General features: G+C 44.9%; 1 protein-coding gene across 1 annotated transcript in view; it reads right to left on the bottom strand.

Annotated features, from left to right (window-relative positions):
- LOC119407529 (basic immunoglobulin-like variable motif-containing protein) overlaps positions 1-5,826 on the bottom strand; it is an 18,432-nt gene extending 12,606 nt beyond the window's left edge. The window contains exon 1 of the mRNA XM_037674353.1: positions 5,346-5,826. Within this exon, the coding sequence (XP_037530281.1) occupies positions 5,346-5,826 (481 nt within the window). The remainder of the gene's footprint in view (positions 1-5,345) is intronic.
- Between the last annotated feature and the right edge of the window lie 5,764 nt (positions 5,827-11,590).

The raw sequence follows: 11,590 nt of genomic DNA, 5'->3' as shown, positions 1-11,590 counted from the left end.
AGTGTCCTTTAGCCAGACTGTCAGCATGGTTATCTGACAAGCGGCCCCATCACCCACACTCATCACGAATGAGCCTTTTTAAGGTTGTTTTTCATTCACTGTCAGCGGTGCCGATGCGCGCCCCCGCGGCATGAAGGCGCGCACGCAGCTCTCAACAACCGCCGTTCACGTCAACGTTCACGTGAGATCACGGTACGAGCTCAGCAACGTATTTCGCTATCGGCAGAAACGACACAAGTTTTGTCATTGCAGTGATGTCAAACGCGCGCTCCCGCGGCGTTAGCAGTTTCACAAGCCTCACAGCGGCTTTGCCCCTTTTATCCTCGAAGAAGGTTTTCTGAATTAATACTGCAGCTCGTGGAATCATTCTGAAGTTCACATGACTTGCAGCCAAGAATGAACGTGTTTTATGCAGACCGAGTCAGTGGTAGTCTCGTTTCACCGATGCCACGCACGGCTTCCTGACCGCTCCAGTGCCAACGCGCGCTCCCGCGGCGTCAGCAGCTCCCCAAGCCTCACAGCGGCTTAGCTCATACATCCTCAAAGAAGGGTTTTTTTGTCTGAATTAATATTGCAGCTCGTGGAATCATTCAAAGCTCACGTGATTCGCAGCAAACAATGAACGTGTTTCTGCAGACCGAGCCAGTGGTAACCCAGTGCCAACGCACGCCCCGCAGCAATCCTGGTGTAAAGCGTCGCATGAGGACGCACACACACAACCCTTCAGGAAGGGTTCGGAGACAGAACAGCTTTTAATCACCCGTTGATGAAACGTTTTCTAAAAGGTGTACAGAGATGCAGGCCTGCTTTATGCCCACTTGCTCCACAGTGGGATTTTACGCTGGTCCTGCGAGCCCTGATCAAAGCTCCATCTGAGCCTCTGGATCAGGTTTTCACTTAAATTCTTGTCTCTTAAAACAGCCCTGCTGCTGGTTTTAACACCTGCTAAGAGGGTAAGTAATTTATCTGCCCTCTCTGTTGCTCCGTCATGCCTTAGAATTCAGGCTGACGGGCAGCTCAGCTGATTTAAGACCAACCCAGCTTTTATGCCTAAAACATCACGAGCTCTTTAATCTCTCCCCCCCCCCCCCCACCCCGGACCCCCCCACCACCAAAAAAAAAAAAGATCAGAAGAAGAAGCATCTTTTCATCTTCTCTGTCCGGTGCGGGCATTGACGTGTTACATAGCGCGCACAGCTGCAATGTGTCAAACTCAACAATTGGTTGTGCATTATAGAGATGCTTCTGCAGGTCGCCCGTTATCCACCCAGCGCTTGTCACACTGGCTGTGTGAGGCCTTTTCTGAAGCCTACAGAGCATCAGATTTAGAGCCTCCTGTCAACCTCAAAGCACACTCCACCAGGGGTATCGCATCTTCGACTGCTCTGCATAATGGTATGTCAATGCAGGACATTTGCACTGCGGCTGCATGGTCAACAACCTGCTTATTTATTCGCTTTTACCTACGTGATGTGACGGCTCGTTCCATGACACATTCTGTCCTTAGTGCTCTAACAGAATGAATATTGTTGTTCTCATGGAACTCTGTTTAAGCTCACTTCTGTCTGCATGCATTACAGTGTGAGATGTTGTTATCAGTCACAAGTTGTGTCTGTGATTTAATTTTGGTTCTATTGTCACTAATCAGTTCATGACTATTGTTACCAATCAGTTCATTTGACCAATAATCAGTTCATTGATATTAATCGGTTTATACTGATCAGCCATGAACCAGTTGGTTCATGCCCCCCCCCCCCCCCCTCTTTTCAACATCTTCTCCACGTTGAAAGTTTTCCGGGGCGTTCATGCTTTGTCAGAACGCATAGTTACTCAACATGCGTCTGTGCATGGCACATAATTACGCGATGCGTAGTTATGCACACGGGGAGCTGAGTGACAAGACGTTTTTTGGGCAAGCTTCCGCTTCTTACTGTGTTCGAATGGACCCAGTGAGGCGAGGACCACATCCGCTTCGCCCTTAACCCATCAGCGACAGCCTTAAAGGGCGAAGCCTATATGACATAGAACGTTGGTTACGTACTGTAACCCCAGATTCTATGAATATAGGCGTAGCCCTTTAAGCGTCGGGCCTCACTGGCTCCTAAATGGCTGAAGAAAAAAGCTATTTTGGGAGCCGATTTCCCGCTCTTAACGTAATTTATACGGACCGGGTGGGGCCCACACAGCAGGTGGGCGTGGACTAATTTTTTTCAGTGCTTATGCAACGCATAACGGGATAAACCCATCAGCGACAGCCTTAAAGGGCTACGCCTATATTCATAGAATCTGGGGTTACAGTACGTAACCAACGATATTTATCTTACTTGTTGTAGACAGCTCTTTAAACGGGCTCTAATTTTAGAAACAGCTCAGTCAACTGACGAGCTAATGGCTAGTCTGAGGACAGCGAAGATCAAAGATAATTGCTGCCGTCTTCAAACAACTTTAATCTCCAATATTTCATCCATTATCTTTTACCCGAGTCACCGGTGCTCATGTCCGGCAATCATTGTGCGAGGGGCGGGGTACACCCTGGACGGGTCGCAAGTCCATCACAGGACATTCAACCTTTATTTATACAGGTTAATCCCACTGAGCCTCGGGGACTTATTTACAAGAGACACCTGATTTTAACAAAGAATGATGACAACAGTGGACAATCATAAAAAGCATACATATTGAGAAGAACAAAAAAAGAAAATGGTATTTTAAAAAATGAAACAAAAACAGCTACATTATAAAGCAATATAAAATACTAAAAACAGGAACATGTCTGGATTGTTTTTTCCCAGGAACTTAACAGTTGTTTAAAATCCCTTAGAGAAGTCAAGGTTAAGAACTTCAGATCTTTTTGCAAGATATTCCAGGAAACAGGAGCGGCGTAGGAGAAGGCCCTTTTGCTTTTGCCACTGGAACACTGCAGGTAATAATGTCCTGAGAGTGCACGCTGTAGGAGATGTAAGAACGCAGCAGACCAAGAAGTGATTTAAAGATGAAAATGTACCAGTGGGAGAGTCTGCATGAAGTTAATGATGACCAGTTAACCAGTGAATACAGGGTGCAGTGGTGGTATGGTAGTTAGCCAGTTATGAATCTTAGTGCACCGTGATAGACAGCGATAAACATCTGCAGGGTGCTTGTAGGAGCGTTCATGTAAATAATGTCACTGTTTACAAGGCGTTTCCTAGCATTCAGAGTGAAGCCCGATTCTTTGCACGGGATTAGTTTTACCTAGGGACCACATGCTATTTGTAATAATTACGGCGATTGTCTGTATTGTTAATCCCGTGCGAATCGGCCATGCCAGTAATTTGCAAAGTGAAAGTTCCCCCACAAATTACCTACTATATTTTGCTGAACTCCGAGGTCCTGTGGTAATACTAATCCAATGTGAATAGTCATCTCTGTGATTTGGACAGAAATGCGCAGGATCCAATTTGTTTAAGCAAAATCATTTGGGAAAAATATAGAAGGCGACTATTTTAAATGAACGCGCTGCTTGCTTCTGCTTTTTTTTTTTAATGGATTTTTCTTTTTTGCTTCAGCTTTTAAGAGCTTCTACTTCCTTCACTGCAGATGACGGGAGGTGCGAAGACGCGCACGTGCAACTGACCCATCCATCCATACCCGCTTCTTCGTATTCTGTTAGCGGGAGTCTCTGGTGCCCATGTCCAGCCATCACTGTGCGAGAGGCAAGGGACACCCTGGACAGGTCTCCAGTCCATTTCAACTGGCGGGTCATCGGTCACTGGTCGCTCACGTGCACGGCCAGTGACAGATGACCATCTGAACTTAACATGGCTTTTTTCTTTTTAACTCTTAAACCGGACGGTTGGACCTGCTCGTCCTCCTCAAGTAGATTAACACAAATTTACATTGTACATTCTTATTTAGTTTTCGTTGTGCTGATTTGTAAAATCACATCAAAGCCTGAGATCGGCCCGGCCCGCACATTAAACACATTATATGGACTGGTCTGGTCGTGACAACGCAGCGCGTTAACATCATATCTGGAAGATGTCCGTAAATTTCAGCTAAATCTCAGGCTTTGGGTATCCCGTGCGAACGTGCCACATAAAAAGCAGACGTTGGAGAGATTACAATGGTCCTTGGGTAAAACTAATCCCGTGTGAATAGGGCTTTAGACAGATCTATTTCTGAAAAAGAAACCCAGTTTAACTTTCAGTTTCTTTACCAAGTTTTCCACGTGGAGCTTAACAGAGAGATGTGAATTGACCAAGATACCCAAGTATTTGTAGGAATCGACAAAGTGAATGTGACACACTATTTTAAAACCCACTGCATCAGATCAGTTAAACATAATATGTTTATCTCAACATAATTGCATGGTTAGTGGCGGCAGCAGCAGGCTGTAGCACTTTTGGATTAACCTGGGGGTACTTCCTGCAGGAATATTATCTGTCTGAATAACCCTGTAAAGTCAAGCTGACTTTTTAAAACTACATCTGCATGCACACTATGAAATATTTTAGATAGTTGTTGTTTTAAGATGGCAGTAAAACACATTGCTCACAGAGGCTGTCCAAATTTTAAATCATTTTAGCCTCGTGTCCAGATGGAAACTGTGCTTTGGGAGTCTCAAAGCTGCTTTAAAAAAAGCTTTGGAGCTCCTTGAGTTTTTGTGTAGACAGCCAAAACACTTCTAATCTAACCTACAACCTGAGGGTGTCTTCTTGTGGTTGTGTTGATACATTTTGCACCCATTGTGTAAGCTTTGTGTATGCTCCACACCTTGTTTCCTGTTTTGGGTGTATTTTAGTCCTACTCACACTAGCCATTACCTCAGGGGTATCCAATCCTGGTCCTCGAGGACCACAGTCCCGCATGTTTTAGATGTTTCTCTGCTCCATCACACTTGATTTGAGCCAATGGGTGATTAAAAGCCTTCTGCAGAACTTGAAGAGCTAATTCAGTCATTGAATCTGGAGCAGGGAAAAACATGCAGGATAGTGGCTCTGGACACCCCTGCAGCTGATCATACTGGTTAGCTCTAGACTCGGACCATGTCCGTGCAACACGAAGAGTATGACACCCTCAAGTCATGGGTGAGGTTATAGGTTACAGTATGACAACATGAAAACTCAAGGTTGGTGTTTCAAGATTTTTATACTCTGGAAATGATCAAAAAATAGTTTTGTTGCTCCTCAAGCATAGTTTCTGTTAACAAATTAACAAAAAATTGTAAAAAATTTCACAAAACAATTAACTATTTCTTCAAAATGAGCTGTTCAAAAAGTTATCTACAGCAGGTAAGATATTAACTGCTCCAACCCTTTCCACACGTCAAAAGATATTAACTCTAATATATAATACAATAATCTTACTGGTTCTAAATTTTCTGGTGTAGGCAGCATTAAAGTCGGCCGTATCAATCTCCCAGGCCAGGAGGGGCTTGGTGTGGCCTGAGGACACCTCCTCCATGTCGCAGTCCCCCTCTGGTCCCACAGGGGCCCCTCCACCCGGACCACAGCTGAAGCCACACGGGGCTTTGGGCTTCGCCAGCGGGCGGCCGCCGTCCTGCTTGTTCGTGCCCACGTTTCTGGCCCCCTTCGGAGGGCAGTACACGGCGGCGGCCTGGTTGAGGAGGGCGTAGTCGGAGCAGACGGTGTAGAACTTCTCCCGGGAGTGTGTGACCGGACAGGTCCACTGCAGGTGCAGCTCGGCGCTCGAGGCCCGCCTCATCCTCGCGCCGTCCCGGATCAGGGAGCCGATCAGCCCGGGCTCCTCTGCTCCATCGGCGGGCCTTTGCAGCCCTGTCGGCTCTAGCGGCCCGGGGAAGGTCGCTCCTTCCGATGTGTTGGGCATCAGGGCCCGCAGACTTACGATGGCTGAAGAAGAGTCTCCTCCGAGGACCGACGGACAGGCTCTGATAGGATGGAGGCGCGGTCACCAACTCCTCACTTGAAACGACCAAAGTTTGGGCTTACAGCAGCTATATTTACCACTGTTCATGGCGACAACTACGATGAACAAAGATACCTGCTCTGTTAGCCTCGCGCCACCTGTACGGTCAGTGAAGATTAGCTAGACGTCACCTGGGAACGCGATGGCAGATGTAAACACACCCTGCTCCCTCGGTATTTATTCACGACTATTTCAGCGGTGTCCGAGCACAACGGAGGTCTGTAAACTGACACAACGTGAGGCTAACCATTTTAACATTGAACCTAGGCGAAGACAAACCCAAAACGAGAAATAAAATAACGATAAATTGACGATACGACGTTCTCCTGACCTGTATTTTCCAACCGAGTAGAGGTTTTGGACTGTACCATTATTACATGCGGCAAGCACGGGGGAGACTACAAAAAAGTGAAAATGTTTAACACAGTCTTGCAAACAAAATCACTATCTAAGCTAATTATATATAACATAATACTTATTCCAAGTCATAAAAGTTTTATATTACAGTTTTAATATGAACATGTTAAAAACAATACAATTTCTCGGAGGGGTGTTTTGTCACCGGCGTTATGGAAGAGTCCAACAGAGCCAACCAATCACAGCTCAGAGAGCGGGTGATCTTTAAACTGCTGTACGCCGAAAGGTAAGTCCGTTCACTATGATCTAAAATTTAAAGTTAAAAACTCTTAATAAACGTTCTGTAACAATTGAAAATTAGTCAAACAGACCGTGTAACAACATGATCACAGTTTCAGAACAATGACAAATAAAACTGACCTTTTTAATTAAGAACAGAATACAGAAGAAGGAGTGGAACAGGAGTGTTGATCTTTGTCCTCTAGTTTATAACAGCAGATCAGTTTATAACAATTTGCACGGTCAGCTCAACACTGTCATTTCTGTTCTTTTCAAGGACATAGTTTTAGATTTTGCAGCATGATCAAACACAGCAAATTGCTAACAATTTACAAAGATAATCAGATACTTTCCCTGTCATTAGATATGCTAATGCATGCAATAAAAATACAAAATAAAGTACCAAAGTGAAAAGAAAAATAATATTTACAAAGTCCAAATGAATTATAATAAACAACATGGTAGAATATAATGATGTTGGTAGGATTAATTAGTATAAAAAGTATTTCACAGGTAGTGATATATTGCTTAAATGCACATGATGCTTAAATCATTCTACATCATTATACATAAATCATATAAATAAATCATCATATATCATTCTAGTTTAAGCTAATTCCCATTTCATTCCAATTCTTTGTGTCAAAAAATCTTAGAATTGTAGAACAATGTCCAATCTGAAAGTGCATTATTAGAAAAGAAAGGCAGTGGAGATCCAAAAAGAACAAAGCAAGGTAATATGATAAAAATAAAAAAGAAGACATTTTAACTAGCTATTTTGCACTTTTGACCAGATCCAACCTCCAAGAAACAACAGAAACCACTCACCCTCAAAAACACTACACTTGATTTCTTCTGAGACCAAGACAGGACACAAACGTCATCATGAACACTAAACTACTGGTAGTCTTTGGCTGTAAGCCTTTAGGTGTAACCACAGAGCTGTAGAAAGTCTGCCCGCTGCCAGGAGCTGCATGTGGACTGTGTTTGGATATATACTCGCATGAGTCACATAAAATTATCTGAAAAGGGCTTGTTCCCGGTGACTGACATAAAAGTCAAGGAGCGACAGTCAACAGGGTCATTTAATTAATATAATTATTTGTTGAAGCACCTTTAGATTTATTTTGAACCATCGTTCTTCTTGTGAACACACCTGCCATCGATTAAAGCGACTCTCATCAACCTAAAATAAGTTTCAGATGTCCTAATAGGATTTTTATGACATTTACTTTGTTGCATTCTACATTAAAAATCCAGAGAAATATTTCCTAAACATTAGATAAGCACTGGGACACAGTGAGACGGTCATCAAGAAGTGGACAAAATACGGCGCAACAGTGACATTACCAAGAACCACATGTCACTCTGAACTAAACTAATGAAAAGACAAGATGAAAACTGGTCAGAGGCCTACAGCAACACTGAAGGAGCTCTCCAATTCAGTAACGGCTTCATGCATGGAGTGGGAGACATTGTCCAACAATGATGTTATTTTAGCCAGAGTCCTTCTGTCTCCCACCACCTGCACTGGGTCGAGGGGGCATCCAAGCCCCAAAAACTGATTTTTGGCCACACTGCAAAAGGTAAATTTGGTGCAAGAAGTGCACAGTTAATCACCAAAAGATAACCATTCCCATAGTAAAGCATGGTGGTGGCAGCACCATGCTGTGGGGCTGCTTCTACTGAAACTGAGTCCTGGTGGATGCATAAAAAAATGTATCTATATTTTACAGTAAAGACAAGGAGATAAAAACATTCCAAATAGTTTTAAGAGGTGTGTGTAGACTTTTAGAGCCTCCACATACAAACAAACGCTAACATTCAGCTTTTATGATATCAGAGTGAAACGTTTAATCTGTTTCTAAATTTTCCAGAGGAGAGCCGTGATGAAGAAGCTTGTGATCATCGACACAGACTGTGGCGTAGATGACGCTCAGGCCATAATGATGGCCTTGGCAGTGCCGAATGTGGAGGTCCTGGCCGTGACCTGTGTGTTTGGAAATGCAGCGATGGAGGACGTGTGTCAGAACGTTTTGAGGGTTCTCTCCATCTGTGAGCGCCAGGGGGTACGTCTGCTTAATTTAAAAGATCACAGGAAGAATTTCACATTTAAGTTTGGCCAGGTACACATTCAAGGATTCAAGGTTCTTTATTTGTCATACACACCACATGTGGTACATGTGATGGAACGAAATTGTGTACACAGGGTCCCGGTTACATCCAACAAAAGAATTAAAATGTAAAAGAAAAACAGTAATAAGATCTAAGATTTGAACTAAGAAAAACATTAACTAAAAATACGCTAAGGACTAGTAGCATAAAAAAACAATACGCCGAACAGCAGCACGAACATGAGTCTGTGTGAGCAGATGAGTGCAAATGAACACAGCAACATGAAATAAATCAGCAGCAACATGAAACAGATCAGCAGCAACATGATGTGATTTTTCACAGTGATTATTCTGGTTAGAGATTCATGAGTCTAACAGCTTCAGGATAGAAGCTGTTCCTCAGTCTAGTGGTTTTACACTTAAGGCCCCAGTATACTTCCGCGTATGTCGTACGCGGAGGTACACGCATGCCTCCACAGGGTATGTCCATGCAAAGCTCAATTTTTACGACCGTGTACACATACTTGGTGTCGCACAATAAACTGCCCGGCAACAGACTGTTTTGTAAGTGACACCAATGTGTTAAATTCCCCTTCTTGATCCCTGATCTGGCCTTTTCTTTAGTTTTTTGCCAAGAGGCAAGTGATCTCTTCCTCCTCCGTTGATGCCATGACTGAAATGGTGAGAAATGAAGGAATTTGTCACGAGCAAATTCAAATCAGTTTCAGCATGGCTGCGGGAGGGTCTGGAGATTTCCTGTTGGGCTGATATGATTTGTGGGATGCAGGGCCAGCACTCTGTTTTTTTTAGAACTTTTTATTAACAACATAAACATAGAAAACCGCTGGGGCTGCCAGCTCTTGTTTTTTGTGTGTTTTTTTAACCTATCAATCAATCCAGTAGGCATCTCAGCAAATGACAAATCAGCGACCTCAATTTGTCCCGAAGAAAAACGCCCCTTGTTTGCGGAGCTGCTCTGCAGCTGCTCAGGGTGTATGCTCGAGTATGAAGTCTCAACCCTCCGCGTACGTACGTGTGTACCTCCGCACGGATGGACGTACGCGGGAGTATACTACGGGCTTTAATGCTCCTCAACCTCCTTCCTGAGGAGAGCAGGGCAAAAAGTGTGTGTGCTGGGTGAGTGTGGTCCTTCATGATGCAGGTGGCTCTCTTCCTGCATCTGGAGGTGTAGATGTCTGTGATGGTGGGGAGACTGACTTCGACAGTCTTCTGTGCAGCCTTCACCACTCTCTGCAAAGCTTTTCTTTCTGCAGCTGTGCAGCCTCCATGCCACACGTTGATGCTGGAGCACAGGATGCTCTCCACTGCACACCTGTAGAAAGAGGTGAGGACTGAGTTTCCCAGACCAGCTCGTCTCAGCCGTCTGAGGAAGTAGAGTCTCTGATGAGCTTTCTTGATCAGACTGGTGGTGTTGTTGCTCCAGCTGAGGTTGTCATTCAGGTGCACACCCAAGTACTTGTAGCTGGAGACCACTTCCACTGCAGATTATCCTATGTTCGGGGGTGGGTGGGTATAGGTGTGTTTGTTCCGTCTGAAGTTTACGACCATCTCCTTCATCTTCTTCACATTGATGTGAAGGTTGTTCTTCCTGGACCAGCTCTCCAGGTGTTCCACCACCTGCCTGTAGCTGGACTCATCATGGTTTGTGATACATCCCACCACCACTGTATCATCTGCAAACTTTACAATATGACAGCCTGGATGGGTAGCTGCACAGTCATATGTGAGCAGAGTAAACAGGAGAGTCCTCGGCACACAGCCCTGAGGGGAGCCAGTGCTGAGGGTTATGGTTATGGAGGAGAAGTTGTGGATCCTCACTGACTGTGGTCTGTTTGTTAAGAAGTCTAGGACACAGTTGCAAATGGAGGGGCTTAGTCCTACTGTGAATAGTTTGTCCATCAGGGTTTGGGGGATCATGGTGTTGAAGGCGGATTTGAAGTCCACAAAGAGCATATGGATGTAGGAGTCCCATCTACTCCAGGTGAGTGAGAGGAGTGAGGGCCACAGAGGAGATGGCGTCCTCTGTTGATCGATTCTCGCGGTATGCGTACTGATGAGGGTCTTCGTTGATGTTGATGGTTGTTCTGATGTGGGTCATAACCAGTTTTTCGAAGCATTTAGCAACTTTCAGGGTGAGGGCTACTGGCCGGTAGTCATTCAGAGCCAGTCAGAGTTTCTTTATTGTCGTTCCACCACATGTGGTACATGTGGTGGAATGAGATTCAGACCAGCCACTGTAGAGGTCTTTGGGACTGGGATGATGGTGGCGGTCTTCAGGCAGGTGGGAACTGTTGCCAGCGTAAGTGAGGCGTTAAAAGATGTCAGCCAGCATTTCGCAGAGCTGATCGGCACAGTTTTTCAGCACCTTCTTGGGGATGTTGTCTGGGCCGGTTGCTTTGTGAGGATTAATCCTCCTGAAAGTATTCCTTACTTCTGCTGAGGTCACGCTGAGAAGTTCTTCTTCCAGTGGTGAGGTGAGTCTGGTGCTGGGTTGTCTGTTCGGGTCTTCAAAGCGTGAGTAGAACTTGTTGAGGGCATCAGGCAGTGATGTGTCTCTAGGGCATTGTTCACTTCTGCCTTTATAATCACTTAATGCCCCTCCACATGCTCTGTGGGTCTTGTGAGGTGAATTGAGCCTGGATCCTCTGTGCATATGTAGCCTTGACCCTCTTAATACCAGCAACCAGCTTGTTCCTGGTCCTTCTCATCTCCTGTGAGTTTCTAGACCTGAAGGCAATGTTCCTGGCTTCCAACAGGGTGCGGACCTCTGCATTCAGCCAAGGCTTCCTTTTTGGGTAACTCTTAACATATCTGATGGTGGTGACATCATCAGCACATTTAGTAATGTACCCCAGGACTGAGGATGTGTATTCCTCCAGGTGTAGCGCCCCCTT

This window comes from Nematolebias whitei, chromosome 3, assembly GCF_014905685.2.
Source record: "Nematolebias whitei isolate Nwh7 chromosome 3, NemWhi1, whole genome shotgun sequence".
In the NCBI taxonomy this organism is placed as follows: domain Eukaryota; kingdom Metazoa; phylum Chordata; class Actinopteri; order Cyprinodontiformes; family Rivulidae; genus Nematolebias; species Nematolebias whitei.
Note: the sequence above shows the minus strand (reverse complement) of the source record. Positions and strands in the feature narration are given on the sequence as shown.